General features: G+C 43.9%; 1 protein-coding gene across 1 annotated transcript in view; it reads right to left on the bottom strand.

Annotated features, from left to right (window-relative positions):
• The window catches only part of LOC105017226 (FYVE, RhoGEF and PH domain-containing protein 5), a 32,131-nt gene that overhangs the window by 2,271 nt on the left and 15,035 nt on the right, over positions 1-14,825 (bottom strand). Inside the window, exons 6-20 of the mRNA XM_034287013.1 lie at positions 13,477-13,628; positions 12,994-13,150; positions 10,347-10,441; positions 8,470-8,522; positions 8,221-8,279; positions 7,955-8,026; positions 7,582-7,650; positions 5,164-5,247; positions 4,676-4,755; positions 4,365-4,461; positions 4,034-4,183; positions 2,802-2,904; positions 1,203-1,342; positions 675-800; positions 109-263 (exon numbers count right to left, since the gene is read on the bottom strand). Coding sequence (XP_034142904.1) covers positions 109-263; positions 675-800; positions 1,203-1,342; positions 2,802-2,904; positions 4,034-4,183; positions 4,365-4,461; positions 4,676-4,755; positions 5,164-5,247; positions 7,582-7,650; positions 7,955-8,026; positions 8,221-8,279; positions 8,470-8,522; positions 10,347-10,441; positions 12,994-13,150; positions 13,477-13,628 — 1,592 coding nt within the window. The remainder of the gene's footprint in view (positions 1-108; positions 264-674; positions 801-1,202; positions 1,343-2,801; positions 2,905-4,033; positions 4,184-4,364; positions 4,462-4,675; positions 4,756-5,163; positions 5,248-7,581; positions 7,651-7,954; positions 8,027-8,220; positions 8,280-8,469; positions 8,523-10,346; positions 10,442-12,993; positions 13,151-13,476; positions 13,629-14,825) is intronic.

Genomic DNA, 14,825 nt, shown 5'->3' with positions numbered 1-14,825 from the left:
TTCGCTCAACCACATGAAAAGGCAGACAACATATTAGAACACTGGCTGCTAATTGGTCTTTGAGAGGTCATATGGTCAGAAATCAACAGGGTGAAGTGCAGGTGTCACCTCTTAGCAGTGTGGTTGTCCTCAGCCTTAAAGGTATAGTACAGAGTCTTCTTATGGTACAGCTCAAACATGTTGGCCATTTCCTCTCCACCAGGCCTGTCGGGCAGTTTCACCGTGAAGCCCAACAGGGGCAAACTCTCAGACGCCACCTTCTCCTGGAGACAGGCCGACAGGCAGGAGACCAGGGAGAGAGCAGGAAGAAAGAGGAGGAATGAGGAGAGTGAGGAACAACAGAGAGAAAGGGAGAGAGAGGTGGGAAAGGGGAGAGCGGCAGGAAAAAAGAGAGGAGAGAGAGGAGGAAGAGAGAGAAGGAAGAGAGAGAGGAGGAAGAGAGAGGAGGGAGAGAGAGAAGGGGAGAGAGAGGAGGAAGAGAGAGAAAGACAGAGAGGAGGGAGAGGAGACGAACCAAGTAACACAGTTTTAATTGACTTGCAACCTAAGGGTACAGTCTGTGGGGGTTGTGGGGCATTCACAAAACCAAGATGCAGAGAGGGTTACTAAGTACTGCCTCCATCGGAGTGATGTTTTGGGGTTCAGGGTAAAGGGGACGGTGTGTTCCCCCTCACCTCGCGGGCCTGGTAGGTGTAAAGCACCTTGTCTTTGAGTCGGAACCACAGCCTCTTCCAGTTCCTCTTGGTCCTCTTGCTGCGCTGCAGACTGCCGCTCATACAGCCGTCCTCCGACACACTCACCTAAGTGGACCGCAGAAGAACCCGTCAGTTAGATACAGGGTTCATCTCTGAAACACAGGAACCTATTGTGGTTTCACCGTTCCCACAGAAACCGAGGCATCAGGAACACAGCAGAGGGTTACCCATTTCACCTACCGCTTTTCAAGCGAAAAGTACACCTCTTGTACTTCTGACACAATCATTTGGTTGCAGTAATAGAGCGGCAGCTGGACCAGCGGTCTTAGCTGCTGGGTACAGACAGGACATACAGTGGACCGCCTGCAACATGGCTATTTCAGCTGGCTCTCCTTTAAATGTCCCACTCTCACCTCCATTCAGTAACGCATTAAAATGAGGGAAATATAGAAAATAAATACATGGATATCAGGACGGAGCAACGGGTAATGTAGCGCGTGTGGTTACCTGGGTCAGAGATGCCGTGCCCTTGCGATGTCTCCACAGGCTGGGAGGGTGAATGTTCTGGAAGACGGCAGAGAGTGGGCGGCTGGAGCGACGGTTGGAACGAGGACTGTCAGTACCAGTGGACCCAGATACATCTCCTCCTATGGAGACACCTCACCTTAACACCTGAACTCACATTCTGTATGAGACTCCTCACCTTAACATCTGAACTCACATTCTGTATGAGACTCCTCACCTTAACATCTGAACTCACGTTCTGTATGTGAGACCTCACCTTAACACCTGAACTCACATTCTGTATGAGACTCCTCACCTTAACATCTGAACTCACGTTCTGTATGTGACACCTCACCTTAACACCTGAACTCACATTCTGTATGTGACACCTCACCTTAACACCTGAACTCACATTCTGTATGAGACTCCTCACCTTAACATCTGAACTCACGTTCTGTATGAGACACCTCACCTTAACACCTGAACTCACATTCTGTATGAGACTCCTCACCTTAACATCTGAACTCACGTTCTGTATGTGACACCTCACCTTAACACATGAACTCACCTTCTGTATGAGACACCTCACCTTAACACCTGAACTCACCTTCTGTATGAGACACCTCACCTTAACACCTGAACTCACGTTCTGTATGTGACACCTCACCTTAACACCTGAACTCACCTTCTGTATGAGACACCTCACCTTAACACCTGAACTCACATTCTGTATGAGACTCCTCACCTTAACACCTGAACTCACCTTCTGTATGTGACACCTCACCTTAACACCTGAACTCACATTCTGTATGAGACACCTCACCTTAACACCTAAACTCACATTCTGTATGTGACACCTCACCTTAACATCTGAACTCACGTTCTGTATGTGACACCTCACCTTAACACCTGAACTCACCTTCTGTATGAGACACCTGACCTTAACACCTGAACTCACCTTCTGTATGAGACACCTCACCTTAACACCTGAACTCACATTCTGTATGAGACTCCTCACCTTAACACCTGAACTCACATTCTGTATGTGACACCTCACCTTAACACCTGAACTCACATTCTGTATGACACCTCACCTTAACACCTGAACTCACATTCTGTATGAGACTCCTCACCTTAACACCTGAACTCACCTTCTGTATGTGACACCTCACCTTAACACCTGAACTCACATTCTGTATGAGACTCCTCACCTTAACACCTGAACTCACATTCTGTATGAGACTCCTCACCTTAACCCCTGAACTCACCTTCTGTATGAGACACCTCACCTTAACCCCTGAACTCACATTCTGTATGAGACACCTCACCTTAACCCCTGAACTCACCTTCTGTATGAGACACCTCACCTTAACCCCTGAACTCACCTTCTGTATGAGACACCTCACCTTAACCCCTGAACTCACCTTCTGTAGTACACTATAGTACCATACAGTTTAGTAGCATTCAGTTTAGTATAGTGTCGTCCAGTATAGTACTGTACAGTTTCATAAAGTACAGTAGCTTATAGTTGAGTACAGCATAGAATTGTACAGTTTAAAACAAGACAAAACCAAAGACTAAAGGAAATACAGTGTTGTGTACCTCTCTTCTTCAGCTCACTGTAACAGTGGTCACACACTTTGGCCATGCGGTCCTTCAGGTACTTCAGAGGGTATCTGTTCCTGGAGCAGCCACGACACACAATCTGAGTACAGCCAGGACACACAATCTGAGTACAGCCAGGACACACAATCTGAGTACAGCCAGGACACACAATCTGAGTACAGCCACGACACACAATCTGAGTACAGCCAGGACACACAATCTGAGTACAGCCACGACACACAATCTGAGTACAGCCACGACACACAGATCAGGTCAGACAATACAGACAACAGCACACTCCAGCTACACCACACCATATTAGTCTAGGTTTTAGGTATCACAGCAATGCCATGAAGAAAATGTTTCAAAAACATACATTTCAGTAATTTCATGATTATAGATAGTGGACAGAGAGTAGTTGATACATTGTATAGACAGAAGTCTGGTTTGAAAAGTATAATTGTTCTAAAGGTGTACAATGTGTCAATATCAAAACCTCTGGCTGTATCTAAACCTCTGGCTGTATCTAAACCTCTGGATGTATCTAAACCCCTGGATGTATCTAAACCTCTGGCTGTATCTAAACCCCTGGATGTATCTAAACCCCTGGATGTATCTAAACCCCTGGCTGTATCTAAACCTCTGGCTGTATCTAAACCCCTGGATGTATCTAAACCTCTGGATGTATCTAAACCTCTGGATGTATCTAAACCCCTGGATGTATCTAAACCTCTGGCTGTATCTAAACCTCTGGATGTATCTAAACCCCTGGATGTATCTAAACCCCTGGCTGTATCTAAACCTCTGGCTGTATCTAAACCCCTGGATGTATCTAAACCCCTGGCTGTATCTAAACCCCTGGCTGTATCTAAACCTCTTGGACAGACCATGTACATTTACACATACTCAGATTATACCTGGTGTAAATTATCAAACATATCTGTATGACACACATATGTGTAACCTGATGACTGTGGCAATTTTTCTACGTGTGTCGGTTTATTTGTATTCATATTCTTTTATTATTATTAATGCATTCTGTGTTTTTGTTCTGTCCTCTTGCAATGAAATACCTTTGGACAGATCGTTGTAAATAATATGAACTGGAGACCGACTCCCCCTGTTAAACTGAACATTGCACCGGACGCGGCAGCTTAAGCTGCTAGACCCCTCTTAAAACCCTGTGACCCCGTCTGGACAGGGGGTGTCTGTGGAGGCCGCGGACTCACCCTCCCGCAGGCGTGGCAGTGGTGTCTGCGCAGCGTGAGACTGAAGTCTGAGGTGCAGTTCATACACATCATCACATGAGACACTGGCACCAGAGTGGGGGCCTTCTCCCCCAGGGGCAGCCACAGATGTTCCCTGGCCTGGTGCAGAGACTGGAACAGAGACGGAGCCCTTCACAGTCACACTGACGTCTACACGCCATCATCCTCAACAGAAATCACATCGACTGCCATGCTTATGGGAACGCTGTGCATGAGTAGCGGTCTGCTGTTGTTAGAAGGTGGAGAGCATCGTTGCGCTACTGCTAACATTGTCTCCTAAACGCGTCCTCACCTCTCCAGGGCTGCTACTGAATGTCCCAGCTCCTCTGGCGTGGTCAGACACCACCCGACTCAGAGTGTGGAACCAGTCCTCCCTCTCACTGCAGGAGCTGCACAGGGACACACCCAATACGGCCCTGTTACTAACCCTTCACCAGCTGTATAACATTTTAAGCCATGTGACCTGACCAGGAAATAGGCAGGGCTCTATTTACACTGTAACAGAGCCTAGAGGCCAGGCATGGTTCGTGAGTCTATACCTCAATCACTGTACTTCATTGACATAGTAAAAGTGGTGGAACGAACTGTTGGCAAATGACCCACCTGGCTGCCAAGGTGATGGATATCTCGGCTACGTCGATCTTCAGTACACTCTGCACATTATCTATTATGGGCTTACTGACCTGGAACATCAACCAATCAGTCAAACATTACACATACTGATGAGAAACCACTGAGAGATTGAGAGTACAGAGAGGTTTGAGATGGGGAGAGAGAAGTATGGAGAAGAGAGGAGAGATGGAGGGAGAAGAGGAGAGATAGAGAGAGAAGAGGAGAAATAGAGAGAGAAGAGGAGAGATGGAGAGTTGAGGAAAGATGCAAAGAGAGGAGGAGCAATGGAGAGAGGAGGAAAGATGCAAAGAGAGGAGGAGCAATGGAGAGAGGAGGAGAGATGGACAGAGAGGGCAGAAGGAGAGAGGCTAAATGGGGTGAGAGGGAGAGACAATAAAACAACTGACAGAAAAAGACTGAAGGCGCAAAACAGAGTCAGTCACCAAAATGGAGACGGGAGGGAGACAGTGGAGACTGACCTTCATCCCAGTCAGTGGGAGGGTGTTCTTCAGTCTGTATTTCCCATCCTGCTGAGGGTAGGTGTACAGTAGCACATCATTCATCTGGTAACACACAAACAGCCATTATTCACTGCCAAGCCTTGGCATCACACATACGACCCTGCTGTGTCCTCAGAGCCAATGAACAAGATAACACTGTACAAACATTCCAGCTGCTGGTTAAAACAATTCCATGGAGGAATGAAATAATGTGAGTCATGCATGAAGTTATTCTCAGAACTCTCCAAATAGAACACCACACAAAACCAAAAGACATTATTCCTGCATGCCACCAACCACATGATGGAGCTCTAAACAAAGAGGAATGTTTCCTCAATGAGTAGTTGGGCTGTTTTAGTGATCGGAATATCATAAATGTCAAATGAATATAGTGTTTATTTGTTAATTTGTATTTATTGTTTACATTATTTATGTCCTGCCTATTCTCTGTGTCTTTCAACTGCATCCCTTTGGCCAGGTCGTAATTGGAAATTAATATTGGTTTTGATTTGATTTACCAGGTTAAATAACGGTTAAATAAAAAAAGGACTGTAGTTGAGGTGCACAAGGATGAACTTGATGTTGATGTACAATATGTTTTCTGCTGACATGAGGATCGATGGACAGCTGCCATTTGACAAATAAAAATAATCTCTCTCTTATTCATTATAAACTCATCATGTGGCCCAGAGTAGTCTATCCACAGTCGTGGCTGTGGGAATTAGGGGAGCTGAGGGTGAACAGCAACCCCTGGTGGTGAGATTCATGACTGCCAGTGTTCATGGCTTTGCAGTGTCAGATAGACCAGTAGTAAATTAAGCAGTGTAGAGTTCATTCGTTTTTTCAAAGAGATTGGGGTAGTATTACCCCATCGATTTTTGCTCTGTTAAATATCGTATTAATGTTTTGGCCAATCTTTAGGGTTTGCTGCCTCCACAACACCAAAACATTGTTGTTCTCTGTTTACTCCCATTCAACGGCAAATCAAGCACTTTCATTTTTTCGACAAAATAATTATTATATAGAGTCACACAATGAAGTCAGCTAAAGACTATTGTTTGTGGCCCTACTCAATGGGAAAGAGAAATGTGTGCTTTGAAGTAAATCTTTCTGTTTTAAAGCCAGTTCTCTGCAGTTCTTCAGAAAGTCTGCCCAGTTCTTCACAAACACATTTCATGCAATTCCACTCATTTGGCCATGGGGCAGACACATGTTATTTTGGTTTTAAGGCTAGTTTCTTACAATTGTACTGATTTTGCCATGACTTATGCCATGTTAACATGAAATGTTAATGAGAATGAATAAAAAAACCTGTCTGTGCTACTGGAGTGGTGAGCATGTCTGGCTGTACCACTACTACGTTTTATATATTAGATTAACCACCAATAAACAAATGGATATGACCAATTCTGAGCTATTTAAGTGTCTAATTATGCTTAACTGCTTATGCTTTACATTTAAACTGGTTTATTCAATATTTCCTCTCAATAATAAGTTAAGGCCCCAAATTACTAATATATGATTTTTCCTTTTTGGGCTTGAGGTCCCTTGCTTACGTCCCTGGAGTCTGAAGCCGGCCCTGGTTGTGTGATCCTCTCATACTACTCAGTTAAGCTTGCAGTTCGTTAGGTCACTGATAAAGTATGTTAGGAAGTTCAAATTGCCAAAACCAAATCATTTGTCTCTCATCTTTTTTGGCAATAGTGCATATCCCAAGACAAAAGTGGGCATATTGAAGATAACCCTTTTTGTATCAAAACCATCAGTATAACTTAAAATGCGATAGAATAAAACACTGTTTCCGTTTGGCAGAAACCTAGCTAGTGTGTAACTCATTTGTAGTTTTGTCTGCTGTCTCTTCTTCTGTTTCAAATTCCCTCCTCTCTCACTTTGAAATGAAACAGAGTGTCCTGTTGGCATGGTTACAGAGGGGTCTTTCACAGCCAGGCTGATGAATTCGTTACTCTGTCTAGACTTATTGCTTTATAAATTACACTCCCTCCTCCTTAGCCCTCTTTCTCTTTTCCAAAGGCATGTGTGTTTGTGTGCGTGTGTGTGTGTGTGTGTGTGAGCAGTGTTCCTGACCTTCCCTGTCCCGTCAACTGAGAGCAGCTCAGGAAGCTGCCATTCAGAAACATCCTGCCAGGAAACTCTGTTCTCAATAGAGGACCAGGCCACAGAAGTAGAACAAATAGACCTGCTATTTCTCCTTTTTAAATTACATTTACCTGGCAGCAAGATGGTGCACGCTGCATAGTCCATATGACAGGCGGACTAACTAGGTTAAAATTGTAGTTAACTATCATTTTGGCCTAAAATCACAACTGCCGACTCCATCCAGTGAATATATGTTTGGGTGTACTACACTCCCGCCCACAAACAGGAAGTGACATTTACCAGAAAGAGGTGGCGTGGTTGTCTGCACTTCCTGCTGACCTTCATCAAAGTGCCCTCCTTGACAAAAACCTGAGTAGAAAACACACTGGGTCAGACATATGGTAGATTTACTGACAACTGGGGCAGTGAGTCACATAGATGAGGAGCATTAACCAGATTTAACACTGAGTCGAGAGGGTTGGAGGCCGGGCGTGTGTGCCAAGTGTACCCCACCCAGACACACAGGGAGGGCCAGGGGATTCCCAGCTGACTGCTTATATAAAGGGCCTTGCACGGGGGACGGAGGGGGTGACGGGGGCAAGAGGGTGTACCCGCCCGGGGCCTTAGGCAGAAACAATGGCGTTATCAGGCCAGGCGGCGGACGAGCGCTCACCCTGCCAGGCTGGAGCAGATCCCTCTGGCCTTGAACACTGTACTGTATGTTGACCAGACGCAGCAGGTTCTCCTGACAGAGAGCTTGTGTTAGAGATTACACCAACATGCCATGTTGAACAATAACAATGACTAGCAGATAAAATGTCTCGCATTCCAAAAGACACATACTCACACACACACACACACACACACAGACTCACAAATGCATGAAAAACCTTTTGAAAGAAACTGTCAGAACCAGTCTTCATCGCAGCTGAAACTCACCCCATGTTTCAAACTATCATTAGCTTGATCAGCAATGTCAGACACAAACACCAGAGCAGCTAACAGCAGTGAAAAGAGAAGAGGTGCAATAAAAACCATTAAAACAGAAAACCAGAGGAAAACATTCGCTAGAGACTAGCACCATGAACACACACATATAAAGACAAATATACACACACACACCCTGGTTACAACCACTCACAGATGACCCTATATGAATAAGATTATTTGTCCACAGCTCTATGGTACCTTGTGTGTCTTGGTATTCTTTGGAGTCTGGAAGAGAGGTTGTTTCAGGTAATCTAGAGGAGGTTTGGACACACAGTACAGTCAAGTCCAGAATGATGGCAGGCTTGATAAAGATGAGCAACAACAGACTATAAAACTAAGACAATGAGCTATATTGTACACAGCAAAAGAGTTATTATTTATAAATAATACAATTAAATATATATATATAGCGGGCCCTGAATGGCACAGTAATTAGTCGCGTCATTGCGAGAACAGGGTTAGAATCCTGGTTAGAATCCTGGTAGAAATCCTGGTAGAATACCAGGTTGAGCAAGCAGCACAATAAACACCAAAACAAGTATCACAAAATTGGGAGAAAACTAAGAACATTTTGAGGGATCTAAAAATATTCCTCAGTAGAAAAACTTGCCAGATCCTTGATGGGGTTATGGGGCATTCACATGACAAGCAGCATACTGCCAACACAGGATGGGGCTCAAACAAAAATGTCTACTGACATTACTTAGTCATGGCATGACATCAAACAATAGTCATGGCATGACATTTGGTATGTGTACTGACATTACTTAGTCATGGCATGACATCAAACACTAGTCATGGCATGACATTTGGTTTGTCTACTGACATTATTTAGTCATGGCATGGCATCAAACACTAGTCATGGCATGACATTTGGTTTGTCTACTGACATTACTAATTCATGACATGACATTTGGTTTGTCTACTGACATTATTTAGTCATGGCATGGCATCAAACACTAGTCATGGCATGACATTTGGTTTGTCTACTGACATTAGCCAGCTCCTATACCAGCACACATTAATTAACTAGCATGGCAAGGAATTTGTTTTTACAACAAATTGATGAATTGAAGTACAACTGCTGCTAGTCATTTACTAACCTGCCAGCCCAAGCTGAATGCCAATTTCCCTCATACTCAGGCCAGCTTATGTTTTGTGTAGTGATACCTACAAAATCAGTTCCCCCATTTCATTCATAGATTGATTAGACCACACACAGTAACCCCATAAGTACTGCCTTACAAGGTCACCAATTTAAGGATTCAAAGCTGATATGATTTGTACTCTAAGCACAGTCACTTGGCGGTACTTTGGGCACTATTTTGTGCAGTGCACTAGGCGGTATTTCAAGCTGTATTTCGAGCAGTATTTTGGGCAACATTTCGGACAGTATTTCAGGCAACATTTCGGACAGTGAACTTGGCGGTATTTTGGGCAGTATTTCAGGCAGTATTCCGGGCAGTATTTCGGGCTGTGCACACAGCTTGGTTGGGCACAGGCGTTTATGAAAGCGCAGCTATGCGGACAAGGTCAATCTGCCCAGTTGAAACTCTTCTCTGTCCTGGCACCCGAATGGTGGAAGCTTTTTTGGCCCTTTTCAGATAACATCTGAAAACCTTCCTGTTCAAAGACCACCTAAAATAACTCTACAGCCGAGTGACATTCTTGCTATGTTGAGAATTTGTTTTGTACTTTTTTCAGAACTAACTTTATGTTCTTTATAGACGGTAATGTTTTTTTTCCAGGCTCAATACCATTCTAGTGTATATCATGTAAATGCTCCATCAGTCTCCACTGCCCTCTCCAATTCGAACCACAGGATGGGCTTCACGACTAAGACGTGGTCAATTAACCATATCTTCATATCCTCCAACACATAATCACTGGCTAATCAGCAATGTGACTTGGATTGGAAGCTTTAGACGATTAAATGACCTGGAACTTAAAGCTCTTTGAACACAGTTTGGCCCTGGTTAACTTGACCCTTTCCCAAGGCGATCATAGTCAGAAACCTGGTGAACAAACCCACACATGTACGTACAAAGCTGGAACCTGGTCACATTCACACACACTTACCGGTGAGGAGCATGCGGTACTGAGCCACCCGTACGATGACCTGCAGAAGCTGGTGTTTGAGAGATACATTATCCCCTGCCGGACTCTGCTGCTGGGAAGGACAAAAGCAGCCAGACAGACAGGCAGACAGACAGGCAGACAAAAACGAAAGAAACCAAAATTGGACAATGCCTTGAATTATAATGCCAGTGTTATATTTAGTGTTTTTTTTATAGTGTTTTTTCATGTATGAAAGGGTTGTGCAGGGAATGGCGGAAACAAATCTCATATATTTCTTTCCTGCAATGGACCTAATACTTGTTCCCAAATTGTATCAGTTCCTGCTTGGTATGAACAGATCAGTAACAGATCAAACTTCCTTGTGCGTGGTTCCAGAAAGAGTAGTTAAAGCATTAATGCCCAGAATATATCTCCGGAAAAAATTAAGAGACCACTGAACCTTTTTCTTTCCTTTCCAAAAAAGTCTAAAAGGAAGGTTTTGAGTGAGGAACAGAAGGGTTCAAATTAAGAGACCACTGCAAATTGAACGCTTCTGTTGCTCACTCAAAACTTTCCTTTTCAACTTTTTTGGAAAGGAAAGAAAAAGGTGCAGTGGTCTCTTAATTCTTGCCGGAGCTGTATATTAAACTACCCATTTATAACGTGTTATAATATACCCAGTTATAAGACTTAAGAAGTCACTGGTAGAAGGTTTGCCAAGATAGGGCCAGATGCTCTAAATCTGATGTTAAATGTGAGTTTCAAAATCCAATCAGTATGCCTCATTCTTGCATATCTGTCTAGTTAGTTAATACCAAATTGTAAAAAAATACATGTTATTAATCCATGGAATAACACACTACGAGGCTGTCATTGCTGAGTCGTCCATTCACTGGCACAACTCCAGGACAAGAAAGATATGTATTCATTGTTTCCGAATCAATGTTAGCCAACACGAGTCGCAAACGTTTGCTACGTCCCTGAACGGACCGTGGTAAATGCCTCTCAGACTGTCTGTCTAACACAATGTCTGTATAAAATGTGTGTATACATTTCTATGTATAAGCAATGACCATAAAAACATTACTGAGTATTTGGGGGAAAAACAGTACCACAACAATTGATATCTGAAAGCAGTATGGTTATAAAATATACATGACAGACAAAGTAGAGAGACAGAGGAGAAGACTGGAAGGGCGGGAAGAGAACGGGGCAAATGTAAACTGCACAGCTAAGTGACATTTCAGCAGAATCACACGTGGCGTGGTGTTATCCAGGGCCAATAACTCACCAGAGTGCTGGTCAGCACTTACAGTCCCTACAGGCTCCTTAAGAAATCCCCCCATACACATCTGCTCTCATACACAAACACATAAAAATGGACACACACTATTTCATGGACACTTTCTTACACCCAAATCCATTTCCACGCACACATGGATCCACACACAGATATACACATGATCAATGCTGACCTCCTGGCAGAACAATATGTTGATTTGATAGATGTAAAGATTGCTTGTTAGTTAATTAGCTATAGTTGGCTTATCCATCAGCAGCTAGACAACAACAGTGCAACGAAACATGTCCTTATGGACACAGAGATGTACCAACCACGTACTACCACGGTAACACTGACCGTCACAGAGATGTACCTACCCTGAAGTAACACTGATCATCACAGAGAGGTCCCTACCCCATAGTAACACTGACCATCACAGAGATGTACATACCACGTAGTAACACTGATCATCACAGAGATGTACCTACCACGTAGTAACACGGTAACACTGATCATCACAGAGATGTATCTACCCCATAGTAACACTGATCATCACAGAGATGTACCAACCCAGTAATAACACTGACCGTCACAGAGATGTACCTACCACGTAGTAACACTGATCATCACAGAGATGTCCCTACCACGTAGTAACACTGATCATCACAGAGATGTATCTACCCCATAGTAACACTGACCGTCACAGAGATGTACCTACCTCATAGTAACACTGACCGTCACAGAGATGTACCAACCCAGTAGTAACACTGACCGTCACAGAGATGTACCTACCTCGTAGTAACACTGACCGTCACAGAGAGGTACCTACCACGTAGTAACACTGACCGTCACAGAGATGTACCTACCTCGTAGTAACACTGACTGTCACAGAGATGTACCAACCCAGTAGTAACACTGACCGTCACAGAGATGTACCTACCTCGTAGTAACACTGACTGTCACAGAGATGTACCAACCCAGTAATAACACTGACCGTCACAGAGATGTACCAACCCAGTAATAACACTGACCGTCACAGAGATGTACCTACCTCGTAGTAACACTGACCGTCACAGAGAGGTACCTACCACGTAGTAACACTGACCGTCACAGAGATGTACCTACCTCGTAGTAACACTGACTGTCACAGAGATATACCAACCCAGTAGTAACACTGACCGTCACAGAGATGTACCTACCTCGTAATAACACTGACCGTCACAGAGATGTACCTACCTCGTAGTAACACTGACTGTCACAGAGATGTACCAACCCAGTAATAACACTGACCGTCACAGAGATGTACCTACCTCGTAGTAACACAGTAACACTGTCCCCTCTGAACAATTAGCCGTTTATTTGCTGTAAAAAGTCCTGCTAACCTCATACTGGCGGACAATGTCCAAGAAGGCAGGCGAGGTTCGACAGCTGTCATCTAGCAGGCTCATGCTGCGGTCATAGTGACCGATGTAGGTTGTGAAGACCACAAACTCTGATTTCCTGGACAGGATAACATCAGCAATCCTTTGGCTCTCATCCCTGAAGGAATACAAAGTATCAGATGAAGGAAAGGAAAAAAGTGAAGTGATGAAAGGGTCACAATCAGTGATATTGTTGTTGTAGCCCCTCAAATATTTGCTGTAGCCCTTCACTTTTCCTAAACTAAATATAATTTCTCATGTAGGGTCACAAAAGAAACATATGGGTTCCGTGAGTTCAAATAAAAGGTAGCTTTCATTTATGTTATTATAATTAGTGTCCCCACACCTGACAATCCACTTTGTCCCTACTAAATATGGATGTATACACTTTCTGCACAGAAGCTTGTGTCCAGACAGTGTTGATAGCTTGTGTGTGTGTCTTACCACTGCCGGATGCGGTTTTCTAACTCGGTGAGGATTCTGCGGTGAAGGGTGTAAACATCCGGCAGCTCGTTGAGGATCTCCCTCAGTCTCTCCTCCTCCAGCACGGGATCCCCCTCCTCCCCTACTGCAGCCCCCACCGCCTCCCTGAAGTCCTGACGGAGACACAAGGGTTTCCCCATACGGGCCGTTAAGAAACTGTACAGGACACACTGTCACTGGATGAAATCTATGGTTGTATATATAATTCGTCTTCCACACCATTTCGTACAACTACATGCTGTAAACCGATCATGGGCTACCAGAAACCATTTACAGTGTACTGTTTGTTCACACTGAATGCAGTAAGCAACAGGTATCATCAGGTAATTTGCTCATCCATACTGCGAAGGCCATAATGAGCTCACAAATGGTCCTGCCATTCTTCCATTGTGAGTCAGCTTTGATCATCAGCTTCTGTGCAATACATTCTGGTTAGTGAGTGTAGAACATTTTGATAGGACAGTTATTCGGACAGCCAACCAGTCTTTGTCTGAGCTAGAAGACATGACTATTCACACACATTCTCTCTCTAATTCTTCTGTAAGTATCAAATGTTATACATTGGTCAAACCTTCTCACAGTGTAGCAGAGTAAACTACTGTATGTAGGCCTGCTATAGTTTCACTATATACAGAGGCCTGTCATTGAGTGGTAAAGGTATTGCCCCATTCTGTGATTAAATTTCATCGTACATTTTGATAACACTAATAGCAGATTCCAGGTAATTTACTGTTCTACCCCAAAAATCATACACAGTAAAACTGCTGTGTCAATCCATTAACCACAGTGGACTGTTGAATACAGTTCAAGGGAGACTGCTGATCTGCTTGTATATCCGTACCAATCAAAGCCTGGTATCTAAGGAGAGGGATGACAGACAGGGAACTGAGATAAATTGTGATGAGGAGAGAAGTGCATTAATATTAACTTTAATTCCAGAATAATAATCACCACATCAGATGATACTGGTGGGTGGGTTAGTCTCCAAATCTCCTGCCTTGTCCTTATCTTCCCCTAACATAAGACGGCCTGCTCTCCTCTGCAACATCCATTACATCCATTGGTTGAAACCATGTTCCAACTGATATCTATTTCACATTATAACCGGGCTGTGTGAATCCTAAATGCTGATTGGCTGAAAGGTGTGACAAAACCTTTATTTTTTCTGTTCTAATTGTGTTGGTAATCAATGAATACAGGCAATAAGGAACATCAGGGGTTCATGGTAAAGCCAATACGCCATGGCTTGATGCTGTATCCAGGCACCATTTAAGAACCCTTACCAGTGTCATCATATACCACACCCTCCG

This window comes from Esox lucius, chromosome 17 (assembly GCF_011004845.1).
Source record: "Esox lucius isolate fEsoLuc1 chromosome 17, fEsoLuc1.pri, whole genome shotgun sequence".
Taxonomy (NCBI): domain Eukaryota; kingdom Metazoa; phylum Chordata; class Actinopteri; order Esociformes; family Esocidae; genus Esox; species Esox lucius.
This window is presented reverse-complemented; position numbering and strand designations above follow the sequence as displayed.